General features: G+C 40.2%; 1 protein-coding gene across 1 annotated transcript; it reads right to left on the reverse strand.

The window, feature by feature from the left end:
• Positions 1-2,492: 2,492 nt before the first annotated feature.
• xbp1 (X-box binding protein 1) lies at positions 2,493-4,439 on the reverse strand. Its single transcript, XM_086315251.1, has 5 exons — positions 4,082-4,439; positions 3,476-3,572; positions 3,183-3,299; positions 2,915-3,081; positions 2,493-2,819 (listed from the first exon to the last, which is right to left on the reverse strand). The coding sequence occupies exons 1-5, from the start codon at positions 4,303-4,305 to the stop codon at positions 2,642-2,644; spliced, it is 783 nt and encodes a 260-aa protein (XP_086171377.1). The 5' UTR covers positions 4,306-4,439; the 3' UTR covers positions 2,493-2,641.
• Between the last annotated feature and the right edge of the window lie 17,249 nt (positions 4,440-21,688).

Consider the following 21,688-nt stretch of genomic DNA (forward strand, 5'->3'; position numbering starts at 1 on the left):
ACCTGCTGGAGCAGCAGATAGGTTTTAGTTTCAGCTCAACAGCTGTAAGGCTGATTTAGTCTTTGCTGTGGCTTTCAAAACAGGAAATTCAGTTTTTCACCTCACTATTTCAAAGTAGCTGACACATAGCTACGTCAAAGGATGTTGTGGTTTTTTTAATCCTGCCGCAAGAACATAAAAAGTCAGTAGAGATCAATGAAATAGCTGAATTTATGATTTTATTGTTTGTCTTTGCTATTGCTGACACCTACTCCATACAGCACAGATGCTATAAAACAAAGAAGGACATGCAAATACTTTCACAGCGCTTTGTAATCATATAAAGGAGCTAAAGCTGATGGAGATGGGCAGTTTGATCCTGTAGTTTTAAGATCAGTTCTGCATCTAAAAACCTGATATAATCAGCTCACAAGGACAGACTCTTAAGGTTGTTACTTAATGGGTGGGTCATACCAATCATACCTTCAGGGACCAAAAAAGAGGGAAACTGTCTCCTCTAGCATACAAGGAGGCCTCATTGTGATTTAAATAAATGACTGAGGGCCATGGTGTTTTCCCCCTCTTCTGCTTATCCTCTTCACACTAAGCCAAAACACCAATTACACCTGCTGACCTCTTTTTCATGGAAAGGTTTGACAAAAATTCTCTCAGGTTAGAGGCCCAGGAAACTCCCAGTAACATTAGAAGTGTTATGTAATGCAGCCCTTCCTCCTGGATCAGCAACGTTGTGCTGCACAGGAGAAAGAGGGCCTATAAACACTGTGTTTGCACATGTAAGGGTATTTAACAAACAAGGACAGGAAAGTTGACCAGATATCTTTAAAAAGTACCCTAACCTTTGCTCATACATACTACACCAAGATAACCGTAACTGAATAAACCATGATTCGACTAAAGAAAAACTAGAAGAGAAAAACAGGCTGATGAGTTGAAGTAAGATGATAAAGTGATTCAAAAGATGACACGTCTTCTAAAAATGATCTGTCTTAGTAATCGTCTATAGAATTCTGAACTTTGTGTGTCTATAACAGTTATTTTCAGTGCTGATTACAGGTCTTATAATCTGATTCATCTCAGCTTTTCTTTTTCATCTTCAGGTAGAGTAACATCAACAACCAAATTATACTATGAGAAAGTAATTTCCAAAGCGAGAAAATACACCGGTCACAAAAACTACACTGTGAAAGGTAAACATTTTTCATTGATTTTGTTCAGATTTATAGTCAGAGTTTAAGTTTTAAGCAATCCAAGGTTTTACAGACATGATATAAAGCCAAGAAGTTGCCATAAATTGCCTCAACTGTTTGTTAAATTTCAGCAGGCGACCATATGCCGCATGGCTGAGAGCAGCTGGCCCGGGTTCGAGTCAGACCTGCGGGCCTCTGCTGCCTGTCTTCCCCTCTCTTTCCTGTATCCATCTAAAAAAGCTGAAAAAAGGCCAAAAAAATTTTTTTTTTTTTTTTTTAAAAAGCACAAGTTTATGCTTCTTCAATCTTACATCTTGCCTTCTTTTCTTCTTGATTATGTGTAAGCCTAATGGAGGAAAACCTGTGTAAAGTTTCATGTAGAAATCATAAAAGCTAGGTATGGAAGAGTTAGATTTCTCATGTTGACTCCCATCAGCTCTTCAAATGTGACTCATGCCTCATCTGCAAAAAGTCTATTAAACTAGTATATAGATAACGTGATTAAAGACTGAAAGTTTAATTTGGTCCCCAGCACAGCGGGTGGAGAATAAGACAAAATGTGAGTATTAGCATCCTGCAAAAAATATACATTTCATAAAATGGCACAATACAGAGACAAGATGCGATGCAAAAAGTTTTTTAATGCGGCAATTACACTACAAGGAGAGCAGTCAAAAATAAGAAGAAGACGTTTTTTTTTTTAAACAAGCATACATACGACTCCAAAGCAGAACAGATAAATAATTTATATTTAAATGATCGGTTCCATTTCCCCCTTAAAATTTTACTTTTTTTACAGAAATAATGGATTCACCTACCAGTGAACTATTAAATCATATGCAAAATTAGGTCATGCTAATATAAACTATTTAGAACTCCATCTATCACAGATGGATACAGACCGGCTGTAATAAAAGGAGACTGAATATTATCCTGTTCAGATGTTCTGTTAATGACAAATAGGGTGCTTCTGTAATTTATTAGGCTACACATTAACCCTTACATGTGTATATACATTATGGAAATACATCTGTATTATTGGGTAGAGGGGTTGATTCAGACACTGATAAGCTGGGGGAATAGTTCATTAGCAAATATGTCATCCCAGGCACTCTCTGCACACAGGGGGGACGACATGTCGCTGAAAGGGGAAGGGGAACCTTCATATCCGGAGTCGCTGTAGGTGTCCGCCAGGCAGGCTTCTTTCTCCAGACTGTTGAGGGCAGGAGAGGAGGGTCCAGAGAAAAGCTCAACTGCCTGACTCTGACTATTACATGCAGGGATGACCACTTCCTGTGGTTCATCTTTGACGCAGATGGTCTCCTCCTCCACCATGACCTCAGTAACGGGGAAGGCTACCTCGTCATTCGTCTCATTTGTGCCGCTCTCCAAGTCGGTGTGCTGCCCACTACTCACTTCCTCCACGGGCTTTGTATAGATGTGGTCAAAGTGAATCAGTTCATTAAGGGTCTCCAGCTTAACTGATGTGGGCCCCACAGTTGGAGATGGGGTGGTAGGTACTGGCTCACCCCCTCCGAGCAACAGGACCTGCGGCTCCTGGCAGTCTGGTTCACAAGACTTGAGAAATAACTCTGGGTCAAGGATGTCCAGAATGCCCAGCAGCAAATCAGACTAGGGAGAGAAAGAAAGGGGGTATAAGTATTCGTTCTGAATTGTTGTGGAGCTTTGGTGGAAATCTTAAGACCCACACTTTAGCAGGGACTCACCTCATTGTCTGAAGAGTCAGGACTATCTGTATCCATTGGGAAGTCTTCAGATTTAGGGACTGCTGGGCCTGCACCTGCTGCGGAGGCACACATAGCCTGAGTGCTGCGGACTCAGAAGACCCGATCCCCAAATCTGCATCGTTCCCGGTGGACAACATAACCTGAACCTTTGAGGGAAAAAAAGATTTAAAAAGAATTAATACAATTTTCCAATCCCTGCAATCCAGCCCACACCACTTCCCCTCTCAGCTCTCCATTCTTTTTTTACCTTCTCTTTCGAGTCAAGAGTGTCCAATCCAAGTCTTTGTCTCAGTTCCTCATTTTCTGTGAGCAAGCCATTTGTTTTTTCCCGGAGTAGCCTGTTTTCAATGTGAAGTTTCTGATTCTGCAGGAGGAAACAGATGTCTGTGAATGAAACCTGCAACAGTTTCAGGAACTAAAGTGTGAAGTATCACATGAAATGGCACAAACGGTTAAAAAAAAAAATTGCTTTGCATTTCTTCATACTAAGACATGCAATTACAAATTAATGCTATGGCTATAATGTGTAACAGTGTATACCTCCAGCTCCAACTCTAGGACTTGTTGCTCCAGCTCCCCCATTTTTGCCTTTTTTCTGTCTCTGGCTGTCTGAGCTGCCACTCTGTTCTTGAGTTTCCTGGGGAAAAAAAGGAAGGAGTGGGGGGAAAATTAGTTTCCACGATGCTGACTAAGCCCTCTGACATGACTTTGAGTTCACAGTACTGCGCAATCACCGGCCATGTTCCTGCCACGCAGGCAAAGCATGATATCAATGTCCTGCTCTGTAACAGCAGAGCCGGGCGGGTCCACCAACATTTAAATCCCTCACATAATTTTGACCAGCTAGCTTAAAGTGCAGCGCAGATACGATAACGTTTACGATATTTAACAGCTTCACATGACAGTTGTTATAGTGCGGAGATAACCTATTTACACCGCTATAGTCACACAGCATTTGAGCTTGCATTTATATTTTCTTGGCATTTGAACTAAACCGTAAACATAGCACCTATTGTCTTGCTAGGGGATCGATATCTTTGGGTGTGTCTCTGTATTAATTTCTTGAACAATGGCCCCATTTACGCTTTAGAAATAAGTAATTACACACAGATATAATTATAGATAAGGGTTTATTTTTGAACAAACCTGCGAAGCGCTTTCTCTTCAGGACTCAAATGTGTGAGTCTCTGTCTTTTTCGCACCGGCGGCCCTGCAGAAGTGTTGGAGTCTGAATCCGACGACACTTGGCTGGCCGTTGACGGTAAAACGACAGAGATGGGCCGGCTGAGGGCCGTCTGTGAGCCGGATTGCTTCCCTGATATGAGAAGGACTTTGTGGGCTCCTCCAGCCCCAGCTGCTACAACCACCATGTTGATGTATCCTGTTGTGTTGCTGTCTGAACTCAGAAATTACCGGGTGTCCGTATTAAAGTCAGTAGAAACCTTTAGGTTTCCCTGTTGACCCGAGCCCCGACAATTCTCAAATGCCTAAAGAAAATGGGCTGTGTCTGCGATCTTTTCTACCATCGTGGTGAAACCCGATAGGCTTTCAGCTGCTCTGACGCAATCAGCTTGAAGCTTGTGATTGGTCGCAATGCTGATGTAAGTTTGCACATAAAGTGTTTCACTCTGTTTGCAAAGTAAAATCGAGTTCCCTGTAATTTCCAGTCAAGCCTTATTGTCACATAAAGTCTAAATTTTTCAGTCCGTTATTTTTGCCTGCTTGCATGGGACTTTTTATCAAGTCCACATTAATATATTTATTAACTAGCCTCACTCGTGGATCTCCAAGGCTTATTTTGGCATAGATGGACCCAGCCTTTTTTCCATTGTGTGTGCAGCATTTACAAGCTTTCTGTTCAGCAAAGTCTAAAAGTTACCAGCTACTATATTAGTCTGAAAGGCAAAATGCCTTTATGCTAACTTCACCTTTTTTTTTTTTTTTTTTTTACCTCAATTCGTTTCTTTTTTTTTTAATTAAACATTTATTTTACCTTCCAGCTATCTGGGTAAATTGTGCTGGATAGAAAAGTTTCCTCATTCTTTTCTTTTCTAAAGGATTCTAATGAAGCAACAGGCTTTACAAGGCCTTCCCTGAAATACATTTCCTTTTTCCTGGACTGGTGGACTGATTAGCTTATTATTTTGTCTGTGAAATAGTTCCTGTCAACAGACATTTGTATATCTTTTCGAAATTAATTTAAACAGTATTTTTTTAGCTATATTTTATTACCTGCATGTGATGTCTTGCAGAATTTAAAACTGAATTAGTCAGGCAACATAAATCTTGATCCAGTGCCAAAAAGCCAACGCTTTTTGAAAACAAAACAAAACAAGAGGTGTTAACGGATGAGGCAGCAGTGAAAGATAATAATTTATAGGACCAGGCGTAGCTTATAACCTGGTAGACTTTGTCTACCTGCGTTCAACCACAGTAAAATTTCTGAGATGGCTTAGTGCCAACAAATACTCATGCACGGTTTCAACTGAAGCTGCCACCCAAAAGTAAACAGGCCACAGTCAGAAAGAGAAAAGACATCAATCGACTTCACAAGTACGCACTCTTCCTCAAACTTCTATTTGTCCTCAAACAGGAATTCACATTTTTGCAGTAACTGGCCACCATTATTGTTTACAGCTTGTAGCCCTTTGCCCCTACAGTTTGTCACCTCAGCAGGAGTAACTGCAACAGCTAGAGCAAACAGTGGCCTGTTTGCGAAGCTTTACAGGTGCTACAGAATCAGCATGTGAGAAAGTGAGAGCCTCGGTTTATGATCAATTGAAGAAAGGAAACAGGATTTAAAAACAGGATGTGCTGTATTTCCAGATATAAACATAATAGGTCAAAGCAAACAGGAAAAAATGTGTGAGCGTTCCTCTAAATTCCCCAAATGTAAGTTTCTTTATGTCAAGAAAGTAGGCAGCAATACAGCAGTTCATATTATACACTAGCCTTTAGCTCTAGAATGAAACTGTTATTTCTGACTTGGGGATGTCCCATCACACTTATATACAAGTGTCGCATTGGCCATCAGTGAAACGACCTTCTATATTTGCAGCATGTAGCTGTCAAGTTAATGCTGGAGGGGAAGGGAGGTTTAATAACTGCTAAGGGAGTTTCCTTACTGTGTGTCGTACTTTACTCTCACTACGTTCTGTTCTCGGTGGATATCTGTCATCAGTAAGTGTAAGAAAATGTCCAGCGTGTCAGTTAACATTCAAATGCCACTTGGAATTGTTCTGCTGAGCATTTTAAATGCAAATGATGCCTTCAGTCTGCAGTATTCCCCTGCATTTCACAGTAGAATGTCCCAGTGAATCCCACCACAGATTTAGACTATACAACAGAGTGTGGTAAGTACCTCATGAAAATCCTCTTAATACATGATTTGCTTACATGGGTGTAACAACACAATGCAAGCACAAACAATTAAGACTCAACAAACACAATTTGAGACGAGGAGATTAAAGAGTCTTAAAATGTGAAGGTCACTGCTGACCAAGTGGATAAAAAGAATGTAAAGTGTACTTCGAGAATGCAGGAAAAGGGGTCTTGAAGAGCATCTTGAATTCTTATGTCATTAAAAAACAACTGCTTTGGTGAAATCTCCCTGTTTTCTTTTTTTATTAGGCCACTGGAATAGCTCTGTACATTGTTTAAAATGGGAAAACTAGGCAGGGTTTGTCTAGTGATTTAATATATAGTTCAGAATTTTGAAGTCTGGACATATTTGTAAAGTGTTATAATTTCCTAAATCCTCATTTTTCCAAGATGTTAGTATTTTGGGGTTCAAGTTACATCACAGAGCCTGAGGAGAGCATCCTGACGGGAAACATCTTAACCTGGTTCAGGAACAGCACCATGCAGGACAGACGAGCTCTACAGAGGGTTGTGCGATCAGCTGAGCGCACCATCCGCTCCGAGCTCCCTGACCTGCACTCAATCTACAGCAGGCGGTGCTGGACCAAGGCCAGGAAGATCGTGAAGGACCTCAGCCATCCCTGTAAAGTTTCAAGAAGGAGTTATGAGCCAAACAAAAGAGCTCTCTGATATGAATAAAAGCGTGATTGTTTGCACCTGGCTTTAATGCGTCGCCACATGAGATTCACTGTTAGAGTAACAATAGTAGGCTCTATACATCAGCACACCATCACATGGAGTCTGCATTTACATTGTACTAGCATAAGAAGGCAGCACCGCTATCAGCAAGGCTATAACATCTGACAAACACATTCTTCCTCTTACAAATAAGAAGTAAATATCCTAAGCAATAAAAGACACCCTCCCTCAGTGCAGTTCATTCACGAGTTTTGGTTCCGCAACTGTCTTATGTCTGTTGTATTGCTCACTAAACAAGCCTTGCATAAATAATGCTTTATTAGACACAATTGACCCCACTATACGTGTGCTGCACTTGCTTTGGGTGTGATTTACTATTAACCCTTCAAGTGCTGATGCCAAACTTGTCAATGCTTAGAAATGGTAGTATTTTCTGATTTTTTTTTATTCTTGTTCACCGATGGTGGAAATATGTCATCTGTTTTTTTAAAACAGTGTTAACAACATATTTAATGTTATCTTATATACTGTGTTTATTTGCTCATAAAAAACGTTTTATTGTAGGACTGAGTATTAAAGTTGTATTATAGCCCTGACCTACTTTAGTTTTCTGGGAGAAATTAATCTTCATTGGAAAGAAGACGAATTGTTTGAATCTGCTGCAGAGCACGCAAGCTTGTGAAGAAATGTCAGGTTTGTTAAGTGAAACGTTCCATTGTTTTACATTCTAATAATGTGTTAAAGTGTTGAGAAACTATATTATAAGTGTTAGCACAACTCTAACTGACTGACATTATTGGCTGCTTTAAATCATTGGTTACACAACCAGGATTCAGATAATCTTCCTTGGAGGCCCGGAGAGGGACCGTGTGCAGAGTTAAACCTATGTATAGTCCGCCTTGTCGCTAGACTCGGCTCAGCCAGTACTTAAACACAAACACAAATGCAAACAGTGATAGACTCACAAACTCAGAAGTGGGGATCCTCCCTGGAGTTCAGTGTTGGAGTCTGTGATTAAGGTGGGCGGATCCACAAAACCACAGTTTAAAATGAAAGAATCCCAAAATCATCAAAAAGCCTCTCAGGGTGTATGAATCACGTCTATTTCTTCCAGATGGAGACATACTGTAACTGTGATACTAGATATAATCAGGCCTTTTAAATTAAAGTTGTAGCCTGCTGTATCCACACTGTTGTGCCAAAGGAGGACATACTTACTATTCTGTTTGAGTACACTGTGGTATGTCAACCACCCACAACTTGCATGTTTGCCTCTGTGTTCTTCACTTGGCCAAGTCTCTTCCAAGAAAGAAAATGACAATGAATAAGCTTGATTTGAATTACTACTGAAACAATAAGTTTAAAGTGAAGCAAATATGTTCTTCCTTTTATAACCTACCCATGGATTTGATACTGGTTATGTAACTCTTATGCTAGTAAAGAGGTAATTAAAGTAATTACATTTTATGCCGCCTACATTTCATCTACGTGTGCAGTTAAATATTTTGTGTGTTTCCATGAATGTGAATTTAGCACTAAGGTGGGCCATTATGCTCTCCAAAATGACCGGAATTGATCACTATTGAAATAACTTTATAACTTAGATTTGATGGCTAGTCTGGCGATCTGTATTGTTGACTCTGAAGACAGGCAAAATGAAGAAATGTGCATGCCAGCTTTAAATAACTACTGCTCGTGGCTTTGTTTGCTGTCAGCTGCACCAGTTCTATCCTACCCTGCACTCCACATCGTTTTTTCTTCATTACAATCTTAATTAAAAACAATATTACTAGATTAAAGTACGTGTCAGCACTCATGATTCAATTAAGAACAAAATACTAATACGTGTTTAATTAGAGGCTGTTATCAACTTAGCATCAGTTGTTTTTCTTTTCCAGGAAAGGCCTGGTCTGTACAGTGAAGGCTAAGCATGCAGAGTAAACAGCAACACCCGTGTGTGCTCATCAGGGCGGCCGCTCTTGTAAATGGTGGTGGTATGGGGCAAAGCCGAGGTGAACAATGGAGGTGAGTGGGGTTACACCCTGGGACCACAGCCAGCTGCAGAGGGAGGTGGGTCAATGTGTCTGCAAATACCTCCTTCCCACTGCACATCTCGCTCCCTGTCCACACCCACCAGGGTGTTTGTCTGGCCTGGAGGTTTCCCACACCCTCCACCTCCTGCTCTCATCTCCTCTTTCTCTGTGTTTTTTCTCCTGTCTGTTTCTCTTCTTAAATAAACAGGATGCTAAATATTTATTTAGCATGCATTTTTTTCATATCTTTTTACATCAAGGTGTTATTTTAACTTCATCTTTTCACAACACTTAGGTCTGTGTTGGCGAGAAAGCTTTTGCAACTCTGCTAATGCAGAACTGTTGACTCACTGCAGGGTTATTCCACTTCTACACTAATGCTGCACTAACACATCATCCAGCAGCTCATTCAGTCCTTTGAGACAGTAAAGTTACTAGCAGGTGGTTGTGCATCTGAGTTCACGTACCTGTTTGCTGGCCTGTCTACAGATAAGGCTTATAAGACTTTGCATATGTGACAGTTAAGACTAGAGGGACACTACAAGTTTTGAGCAGTACACACATGGCCTCACCTTTGGTTCAAAGAAACCATGTTTCTCTTTGATGCATCACAAGTTGGGGTTTTTTGCATTGAAGAATTAGGAGATATCACAGGAAACAGTAAAACTGAATGCATCTTTTATCATTTTTCCTAAATCCAGCATGTAACCTTGTTGGTCTATAATTGTCTTAGAGTCTCTGGGAGCACTTTGTTCACCCAGATAAGCCATGCTTTGTTAGTGCAGAGGCTGACATAGCGCGCTTTTTGTTTGATGGGCCACATTTACTCTGGTCTCATTGTACTGCCAGACAGACGACAACAACAACACTTTTGCCAGTAACAACACAGTAATGTTCAGATACAGAAGAAGACGATCTTGCAGGAACCTCATGATAACCTGAAACCACCCCTTTTGGAGGCGTTAATATATGGAGTTATAGTGCTCTGTTGCTGTGCAGCCACCTCAGCTGTTATTATGTTTAAGAACAAGATTAAATGGTTTTGCACTTGTGGTTGAAATCAACTTCCTGACCATTTATGTGTCAACTGAAGTATCTTAAGTCCCCTGAAGACTGTTGTACAATTAAACTGGCAACAATGTGCTAACTTACTTCACCAAAGAGACATAAAGTAGAGTGAATGAAATTAGAGTGCCACATAAAGTAGATTATAATTAGAAGGAAAAACTATTACAAATTCCTTGTATGTACACATTCAGCACTAACATGCATGAGTCGGTCTGTACTTGGACAGATCTGATGGATTGGCTCCACTATGATGCAACCCAGAAGCAAGAAGGAAAACGTCTGTCCTCAACATGATGAAATCTGTCTTAATCTTGCATTAATCATAACCTAGGCCATTGGTCATGACTGTCACTTCCTCTCTGCCTAGTCAGATATGTGTGTTGCACACATCCTATAGTGGCAATGTTTTTAAGGAGTAATATTCATTTTTATATAACATGTCACGCTAATACCCGGGCTGAAGTTTGCTCATGGAGAAGTCATGTGTGCTACTGCCCCCTGGTGTTTGTAACAGTACATTGCAACCATCTTTGAGTTGAGCTATTTTCAATGGAAGGCGGAAAAAAACGTTTGAAAGTAGCTACATCTTTATTTTATAATCCCATCTCTCTTTTTTTGTCTCTGGTGTTTCATTCAGCCAGAGGGAAGAGACAAACCAGTTCAATTCAATTCCTCATAAGAGATTTTTTAAAAATACCTGTGTCTAATCTCCATGTGAAACAGTTAAGCCGTTCTTACCCCAGTTCTGTGTGTATTACTACAATTTTCTGGTGCATTTGTTACTTCTAGGATGGGCTATGGTAATTCCTTATTTTTATTTTCTGAAAGCTCCCTCAAAAATCTTCAGTTGATCCAAAATGTTGCAGATAGAGTACTAGCAAACTCGAGACTGCCCGAATACCTTGTCCTTATTATCCGCATCCCTATCACATTAGAGATCACATGGTATATTATACCGACTGAGCAATTTGCCAGAGTTTCCAAAAATACAATGGGAACTAGAATCTTCAGCCACAAGGCTCCTTTCCTGTGAAATCAGCTCCAAGCATGGATTCGGGGGAGAGACAGCCTCTTTACATTTAAGGGTACATTTAGGTTTCAGACTTTTCTTTTTGAAAACGATTATTATTTGATTTGGATCAGGTGATCTTGAGCCATCCCTGCTACAGGTCCAGGCTACTGAGGAAGCTCCCATGATGCAATGACCTCTTCTCTTTTTCACTCCCTGTGTGTTCATATGCCACTACTGTAAGTAATCTAAACAACTCTCTCTCTCTTTTTATTGCTCATTGGTCTCTTTCTCCTCACATTCAAAACCTGTCACTACAGATGGCTGCCCCTACCCAAACCTGGTTCTGTTGGAGCACTGTACCGTCACCAAGAACTTTCTAACAGGGAATTCTTGCATTTGTCTCTAACACAGTATTACCTTACCCACATAAGGGAAACTGACCTGAATGCCACTTAGTGTTTCTTTAGTGACACGATCCACACTCCCAAGGCAACACAATTAATCCCCTTTTATGAGCTGGAGAGATGATTCAGTTGTTTATTTATGAGGAAAAAAATTAAAATTCACCACATCTCAAGCTGTAAATCCACCAAAACATGTGGTGGCTTAAAACAAATGGCACAGCTGACAAGGCTATGCCAAAATGCATGCTTAAACAATGCAAAACAATAGATATACAGTGGGGCAAAAAAGTATTTAGTCAGCCACCGATTGTGCAAGTTTCCCCACTTAAAATGATGACAGAGGTCAGTAATTTGCACCAGAGGTACACTTCAACTGTGAGAGACAGAATGTGAAAAAAAAAAATCCATGAATCCACATGGTAGGATTTGTAAAGAATTTATTCGTAAATCAGGGTGGAAAATAAGTATTTGGTCAATAACAAAAATACAACTCAATACTTTGTAACATAACCTTTGTTGGCAATAACAGAGGTCAAACGTTTACTATAGGTCTTTACCAGGTTTGCACACACAGTAGCTGGTATTTTGGCCCATTCCGCCATGCAGATCTTCTCGAGAGCAGTGATGTTTTGGGGCTGTCGCCGAGCAACACGGACTTTCAACTCCCGCCACAGATTTTCTATGGGGTTGAGGTCTGGAGACTGGCTAGGCCACTCCAGGACTTTCAAATGCTTCTTACGGAGCCACTCCTTTGTTGCCCGGGCGGTGTGTTTTGGATCATTGTCATGTTGGAAGACCCAGCCTCGTTTCATCTTCAAAGTTCTCACTGATGGAAGGAGGTTTTGGCTCAAAATCTCACGATACATGGCCCCATTCATTCTGTCCTCAACACGGATCAGTCGTCCTGTCCCCTTGGCAGAAAAACAGCCCCATAGCATGATGTTTCCACCCCCATGCTTCACAGTAGGTATGGTGTTCTTGGGATGCAACTCAGTATTCTTCTTCCTCCAAACACGACGAGTTGAGTTTATACCAAAAAGTTCTACTTTGGTTTCATCTGACCACATGACATTCTCCCAATCCTCTGCTGTATCATCCATGTGCTCTCTGGCAAACTTCAGACGGGCCTGGACATGCACTGGCTTCAGCAGCGGAACACGTCTGGCACTGCGGGATTTGATTCCCTGCCGTTGTAGTGTGTTACTGATGGTGACCTTTGTTACTTTGGTCCCAGCTCTCTGCAGGTCATTCACCAGGTCCCCCCGTGTGGTTCTGGGATCTTTGCTCACCGTTCTCATGATCATTTTGACCCCACGGGATGAGATCTTGCGTGGAGCCCCAGATCGAGGGAGATTATCAGTGGTCTTGTATGTCTTCCATTTTCTGATGATTGCTCCCACAGTTGATTTCTTCACACCAAGCTGCTTGCCTATTGTAGATTCACTCTTCCCAGTCTGGTGCAGGTCTACAATACTTTTCCTGGTGTCCTTCGAAAGCTCTTTGGTCTTGGCCATGGCGGAGTTTGGAGTCTGACTGTTTGAGGCTGTGGACAGGTGTCTTTTATACAGATGATGAGTTCAAACAGGTGCCATTCATACAGGTAACGAGTGGGGGACAGAAAAGCTTCTTACAGAAGATGTTACAGGTCTGTGAGAGCCAGAGATTTTCCTTGTTTGAGGTGACCAAATACTTATTTTCCACCCTAATTTACGAATAAATTCTTTACAAATCCTACCATGTGAATTCATGGATTTTTTTTTCACATTCTGTCTCTCACAGTTGAAGTGTACCTCTGGTGCAAATTACTGACCTCTGTCATCATTTTAAGTGGGGGAACTTGCACAATCGGTGGCTGACTAAATACTTTTTTGCCCCACTGTACATATATATTGCATACATATGCAAAATGCAACATGTTTGTTTATGTATGCAAATCAAACAATTCTGGAGTTAGGACATGAGGTGAAAGCTGAGAAATGCTGAGAAATTATCTTTGTATTAAAAAATCCTCATTCTTCTTCTTCTTAGTGGTTCCCCCTTTAGGGGTCGCCACAGCTGCTAAATCCTCACTGGTGCAGAGTAATGGAAATGGGCTGACATTTATAGCCACAATGATCACTCAAAGCATTTTAGACTGAAAGACAAATTTAACCGTACATTCTTACAGGGTTTTATTCAGTACACCATATCTACCTCACATCCATGCCCAATTTATAATCACAAAATCCACACAGGCACAGGGAGAACATACAAATGCACCACAGAAAGGAAACCAGGAACATTCTTGGTTTGAGGTGACAGTGCTAACCACGGTACTACTGTGCAGGGTTGCCTTACATTTACCAGTAAGAAAAGCCTGTCAAATGCCTCTAAAGCAAAAAAAAAAAAAGATTCCTGTGGTCATGTGGTAGAATTTAAATAATTTTGATTGTTATAGTAGTTTTAGGTCATTTGTTTATAAAACAAACTTCTGTTTGCACTTAATGACTCAGTATCATAATTATTCCTGGTAGCTAGATAATGTCAGCACTCTGCACTCCCTGCTATCCAAATGGGATTGGAAGACCAGTAATGCGATTGAAAGCTACACAGCTGTTGCATGTGTTGCCATTATTTTTTCAAGTGCTGATTCCAAGGTCAAAGGTCAACCTTTAAATATAACCTTTGCAGTTGAAACGCATTTAAAGATAAAATAGACTTCAGAGGTTTGACCTACATGCGAGCTGAAAATCCATTTAAGTCTCAATGATTTCAACAGCGTGAGATAATAACTAAATTTCCTTCTGCTTCACACAAAGCTCTGATTTCCAAGCAAAATTGAATTTGTGTTTTACCAGCTACTAGTCTGAGCTGAAGTCCCTTTGATGTCTCCTTTAACTGGATCCTGTATGTGTGTGTGTCTATGAGCATATGTGCGTGAGTACCCATTACCACAAAATCAGCAGAAAACAAAATAAGTCTCACAGACATCAAAGAGACCCAGGAGGGAAGATGATCTGTTTTGAGTCATGGCAAACCACATTTCTCTCCCCGACCAGTTCTCCAGTCATCCCTCACTCCAACCACGATCCTTACATCTCTACTGCCACCCAACCACTGGGTGGCACATGCGGCAAAGTGTTGTAATATGTCAGCATGTCCTCTCACGCAAGATCCCTCCTTTCAAACCAGAATGAGTGATGTGCAGAACAGCTTTTCATTTGAGGATTTAGATGTTTGGGATTTGGCGATGCCTGTAGTCAGAAGCAACAAGAGAGCAATGAAATGGGAGTTTTGGGGGATTTGTTGAACCATCTGAGGGAGTGAAAGGGCCTTAATAAGGAAGAAGAGTGAGGAGATGGGGATAGGGGAGATGAATGAAGATGAGACAGAGATACTCAAAGATGGTAATTTTGTATCTGCAGTTTGGCAGCTTCAAACAGAATCTTTTCGGGTTTAGTGCTCAGTGGGATGTCAGTTAATGACGCTGCGCTGCCAATAAATACATTTAAAATATCTAAGAACAAATAAAGCAGTTAATTATAGAAAAGGATATTACAAAAAGATTTGTGTAGGCCCACAACTGTTTCTCAGTTTGGATGCATTAGTTGATTTTTTAAAATTTATTATCACTTTAACACATTGGGAATGTTGTCATTGCAAACAGTTCATTTGATGCTTTGTGATCCAAGTCACTGTGGGAGGTTTCTGTATTAAACAACAACAACAACAAAAAACCCTTCCTACCAGTGGGCTCCCAACTGCTTATACAAACACAGAAACCCAGCAGTCACTGCAAGCAGATGCGGTATTGGACGGTCTTCTGAAAAAAACAAAACAAAAATCCCTAAAACTGTTCTTTATCAACGCTTTTACAAATTGCCTCTATTGTGTTAACTATTGGCATTAACTGTAAAATAAGTTTACAATTATTTCAATTATCTTAGCTTAACATAAAGTCAGTAAACTAAAGGGAATAGAGAGAATGACTTGTCTAAATCAGCCAAAACCCACATTTATAGGTTCATAACATCATCATAACTAACACTTTATATTGCCTTTGTTTAAAATCTATTCAAGAAAACTTGTTTTTATCGTGCTGGACTGCATTTTTTTAGTGGGCATTTAAAGAACCAATATGAGTTTGTTGCAAATGCAACACTTCAGTAACTCCTAAAATTAAACTTCTGCACATCAATATTTTCTGAGAGAGACAATAAAAACAGCCCTTTTTCATTTATAATCATAGTAATAAAAAAAACAAACCCTGATGTTTACATCAAAGAAAACTCTTTCCCAATGTAGTTTTCTAAAGTGGAAGAAGTTACCTAAAAATGATTTTTGTGTCCACGCACATGCACGCCACTCTCCTGAGGGCTTCTCATCTGTCCCCTGTCTTGCTTCCTCTTCCACTTTCCTGCCACGTCGCCATCGGCCAAACCCCTCGCTCTTTTAATTTGTGCTCATGCACACATGGGTATTCACAGACGCGGACTAAAGCTTTCTTGGCTGCTGCCTCAAAGCACACTGTGCGCTGTCTATCTTGCGTGCTGCACAATATCGTTTATTATTTAGTAAATATTGATATCTATGACTAGCTAGTTTATTGTGATGGTGCTTTGTTTTCTCTATTATTATGTTACTCTTTGTTGTTTGCTGTCTCCTCTGTTTTTTTTTTTTGTTTGTTTGTTTTTTTTTCTCCATACAGGTGACCCAGGAGTTCTTTTTTTTTTTCTCTCTCTTCCCCCCCCTTCTCACCGTCTCTTCTCCCCTTTGGTTTTCTTTCTTTCTCTCCCCCTCTTTCTCTCATTCATTCCCCCTGTCCTATTTATTTAAAAAAAAATTAAAAATAAAAAATGACAAAGGATGAACTGAAGCTCTGCCATCACGTAATGTCGCATACTGCTGTTTCTGATGTCATTTAAAAAAAAAAAAAAAAAAAAAAAAAAATTGTGCTCATTGATGAGATCAGTCACTTTTTCATTTTCTCAACGCCACACTTTCTGATATATTGTGCTTCAATTTTTCTTCAGATAAAGGCATGCCAACACATTGTTGTTTTTTCCTACATTGCTCACACTCCAATCAGTAGAATAGACATTTCCATGCCTGAATAAGCACTCTGCTTGCTGCTGTGTGTGGGCATTTGCATGTGTGTGTATACATATGAGAGAGATTCCTTCCATCCCTCCAGTAGTCCTTTAAGAACATGTTCCCACCTGTGTGAGTGTATCACCATTATATCCTCTCTATCCCCCATGTCTCAGAACAGATTATGAGCATTGAAGCTGACTGAAATTACTTTGAATTCTCCAAAGCCCCTAACCCCTGGGAACATACCTGTTCTTGCAAGCCTCAAATGTACAGGTGCCTCATTTCAAAAGACTACAGCCCTCCTCTCTTTTTCTCCCTCTCCCCTTTTCCTCTCTCATTTTCTCCCTCCACCCTTACGGCTGCAACTTTACCCCTCCATTGAACTAGTGGCCTATTGAAATACCTCCTCTGGTCTAGTCTGCACTTCAAAGTCGACTTTCACCCTGCAGCCAAATCCAAGGAGGCGGCCCGGTCAGGAATGAGTCCATCCCTCTGAATAATTAGGACTTCAAAGTCTGTAATATTTAGTTATGACCTGTTTGAAAACTGGAGAACCCCTTTAAAAAAATATGTGATTGATGCTGTCGTTTGTCCACAAGCTGACTGTTACTGTCTGACCAAAACTACTCACAACTTTAGTTAGATTAAGTTATCCTTTGAATTGTAAACACTTAACCTCTTTAAGCACACACGTAGTACAGTAATGGTAGTAATAGCAACTCAGTAGTTTACTTAATATTAAGCAGTTAATTGAAATTTAGGACAGTCTGAATGTTTGTTTCTGCATTTATTGTTACATTATGGCATAGTAGCCCTTACTTTTTCACATTATGAGGGCACTGTATAGTGGATAAAGTTTTTTAGGGTACATCTTCTCAACTTCAGCAGCAACTCTTTGTTTAGACACGGTCAAAACAACCTGCTGTCTTTCAAACTGAGCATCAGAAGGTGGAAGGCAGGTGATCTGTGTTCCCTTGAGTGAGGTATGGGCTGAGATTTGGGCCAATTTCCTGATTCTACCATACCGATGTGCATTAAAATTTCTGAGCAAACTGGTTAAATCTATGAATAATTGAGCCAGTTCTGGAAGCAAAGGTGGGTCCAACCTGGTATTAGCAAGGTGGACCTAATAAAGTGACCAGTGAATGTATAGTCTTGTAATTGGATAAATTGGTAGTGGATGAGTTTAATTTCAATTTAATTTCAATTTTATTTATATAGCGCCAAATCACAACAACAGTTACTTCAAAGCGACTCAAGTTTTTCTCACTATTTTGTAAATAGGAAATAATTTCAGGCATAGTCTCTAATTTGTGTTCGTTGTGTTATTTAAAATAGTAACATAGACAAACTTCAGACAGGAGTACCCAGAGATTGCACTCAAAACCTCACTAGTAACCATGTAAAGCATCTTAAGGCCTGAGAAGAAATCGACCCCAGTGAGTACATAATATTTGTTGTAATCTAAGAGACTATTTTCAACAAAATACAGTCCTTTCTTGTCCTTTTTTGTTAGCTGTTCCGGCACCTACACTACCTCTGGAAAGACACACAAAAGCCTCTGCCTCGTGAAATAAATTGGTGTAAATCTCCAGTGAATCCTCAGTGTCTCCGTGGCATTTTGAGAATTAGGCTGCCCATGTATCACCAAAGACAGAGATTAGCCTACAGAAGGCGAGCCACCTTTCCACATAGCTCTTATTACCTTTTATCCTCTGGTTTCACAATAAAAGTCAGACTGTAAGTCTACAAGAAAATGACCTTACGTGTTACTGGTTGTATGAAATCAGTATTTTCTTTATGGTGTCAGTTGCTCAACTTAAAATGTGTTTTAACACAGAATAATGTTTTTTGTGAAATGTAGTCCTTATTGGACTTTAAAAAAAAAAAAAGAAGATGAAGAAAAGCAGCATTTTCTTATGTTGGGGCTACTCAGACCTAATCCTCACTCAAAACACCAAGATGGCGGCTGGCGATTGTCTGTCTTTTATGTACAGTCTATGTTTAAATCGTATTAGTGAGGGGCCTGAGCATATGTGTCATGATCCCCAAAGAAGGACCTCTTGGCATTGTTGCATTATTTCCACATTGCCACTTTAACTTCATCATGAAACCTCATTTGTTTTGGCAAGCAGTCCATAAATAATGTTTTCAGGACTCAAAGGAGTCTCCATCATCCCACCCTCGGTGCTGGTATTTTTCCCCAACTGTCCCCTCAACTTATAATTCGTTGCAGATCGTTTCATGAGAGTTTCCCACTGTGGTTTGTTCAGTGACATCATTGCAAACATGCAGCATACTGCGAGCCTGTTGGAGTCAGTAGTCATCCTCGTACTGGGGAAATCATAATCTGGGGGGCAGTGGGGCCCCCTAATTGCTTTGTGTAATAATACGCTGCAGTGATGCACTCTTCTGGGATCCATGAATGTAAATGCTCCCCCTCCTCATCATCTCCTTTCTTCATTAAAACATAACGTCAGCACTGTACCAACAAAGGGACAATTCACAGAGGCTGGAAGCCTGGTGCATGTGCACAAATGTTCCCTTTGGGTATTATTAGTAACCCGTGCTCTTGTGTATTTCATATTTATTTATTTATCCAGCCAAGTCAATTAAAGCCAAATTCTTATCAACAATGGCATGCTTGCAGGGGGGGAGTGGATGGGAAAACTAAGCTGCACAAAATAAACAACAGTTGTTCTTTTGCATCGGTGTTGATATAAAAAAATACAGTCTTCATGAATTACATTATGTGTATGACACTGACATTTATCCCAAAAAATGCACATCTGCGTTGTGTAAAATTGGGCAGCATCAAAAGAATGCAAAATAAATGGAGAAAATCAATCATTATTTATTTATATTTATGATCAACAGAGTAAATATTTAGTCTGACAATGCTGCAAGCATTTCCAAAACCCCCAAATGAGGTGGACTTACAGTTCAAAAATCACCAGCCCTCCCCCCCAAAGCATCAAATCCTTAAAATGTTAATTACAGTCAAAACACTTTCTTCAGCTTCAGTTTTGTTTACACCACAGAGTCAGAAGAGGAGAAGATAAAGAGTGTTTGAAAAGACAAGAGAGGAAAGTGCTGTGTGGCTTTGTAATTTCACATGAAACATCTTAAATCAGCCGAAGGATCCCACAGAAATCCCCCAACTGAATAGCTCACAGAGAGAGATGGGACAGTAATGCACAGAGCTGAGCCAGCCATCACTACTCAGAGCCGTTCTCATCCTCAGCACTCACTCAGCCTAAACAAGCAGACAGCTGATTCTTCTCAGGGTGGCCCGAGTTTAGACACTGGTGCAGATAGACCGGAGCGTCAGGAGAGGATCCGCAGCTGCTGCCGAATCTCCGAAATGTGACAATTTTTCCGCATACCGCTGAAGCAATAATCAATTTAACAAATTCAGACTATCGACCGTATATCCTTTAAATATTCTGGAAGATAAAATCTAAATGACAGGAAACTAAAAATGGAGTTTAAGCATTAAAAAGTTGCTGTGGATTGAAATCTTACAGCATCCAGCAGAGGGCAGACTTGCAATAAAAGAGGAATAAGCCCTTTAGTGAGTAATTGGATCACTGTAACTCTTCTCCTAATGCATTTTGTGGTCCTTTAGTAAGCTGATAAGGTAAATCTAATTTAATTTTGATCATTATGCCTGCAGGCAGTGCTTTCAAATTCCCATCAGTTATGTATTTATTCGGTCAAATGTGCCCGAGTTTCATTTCTGTTTAAGAGTGAGAGAAAAAGGAGAGTGTCACAAGGCAAATACGGCACATGTGGTGTGGATCAGGATTCATAAAACTGAGGGGTGTCCAATCTGATCTGTAAATTATTGTCATGCTGAAGGCGCTGAAGAACTTCTTAAGTCTTGGCTTTGAATTGCCACCCCCACACCCTCCTCTCCCCTCCTTTCTTTTTTTTTTTTTGAGTCCAAACACATGTTGACCATCACGCTTTCCTTTCTTTCTTCCACAGGCGACTGCATTCTTGACCTGAAAAGTCCTCACAGTTGGTTTTCATAATCACACTGCCACACAGCTGACAGCAAGATGAAACCTTGTTTTCTACGCTTTTTGGGATATTAATCACTGTGCAGAGCTCTTACATTTTCTGCAAGAGGCCAGTGTGGTGAAACTACTGCAGACTAGTCTCTCCAGAGCAGAATCAGTCTTTTTTCATTATTGTTCTTTAATATTTTGAGAGGAGAAAAAAAATGGGCTAGCTTTCTGCTTCAAATATGAGGGAGCTTTACTAGACTATATTTTTTCTCGCAGCCTACATTAAAGACAGAACAATGCACGCACAGTACCATCATCACTTGCATGGTACCATGAGTGCTTTTCATGAATTGTTCAATTGCACAAAGATTCAAATTATGTTTTTTTTTTCCCTTCTAAGAATAAAAAGATTCTTATTCTCAGACACATAATGAAGCCTCACGGGCAGTGAAAGAAAAGGCAGCAGGCTGAAGATGTTCCCCAGGAGCTGGGCTGCAGGGAAATTTCACAATAGACCCTTTATTCCAGAGAGTGACTGAGTAATAATTCTTCTGCAGTAAATAACAGCAACAGTTTGTATAAAAGAGAAGTGCAGTGGACACATTTTAAAGATTAGGTTACAAAACCGACCTTTCTTAATAAATGCACAATGTATCATAAAGGCTGAATCACTACTGTAGCTTTTTTACAAAAGTCAAAATACAAAAACCACCACTTTTAAGACTGGTGCACAGTTAAATGAGTTCAAGTGAGCTGCAATGAGATGAGCTGTTCATGAAAGGTTTGGATAGATAGCTATATCAAGCTAGCTTCCATATAGGTACTTCATAAAATACTATGTATATTTTTATTCAAATTTCCTTATATTTGATTGATCTGAAGGCAGACTTACTTTGGGCGTCATACTGAGAAACTACTTCTTATTAACAAACACTGTTACCTGTAAGGTAAGCGCATTTGAACATAATTGGAAAATTAGCCCTGTTAAATCACGAAGCGTCCTGAAGAGGGTAGTGTTTGTTTTAAGGTGGCACGACGGCTGAAAACTGATTTAACCGAGGACTCCGAACTAAGAAAAACGCCACCGGGCA

The sequence above is a fragment of the Aulonocara sp. 'chitande type north' Nkhata Bay genome, linkage group LG12 (assembly GCF_057382095.1).
Source record: "Aulonocara sp. 'chitande type north' Nkhata Bay isolate Kocher_YH1m ecotype deep benthic linkage group LG12, A_spYH_male_GT1.1, whole genome shotgun sequence".
NCBI classification, from domain to species: domain Eukaryota; kingdom Metazoa; phylum Chordata; class Actinopteri; order Cichliformes; family Cichlidae; genus Aulonocara; species Aulonocara sp. 'chitande type north' Nkhata Bay.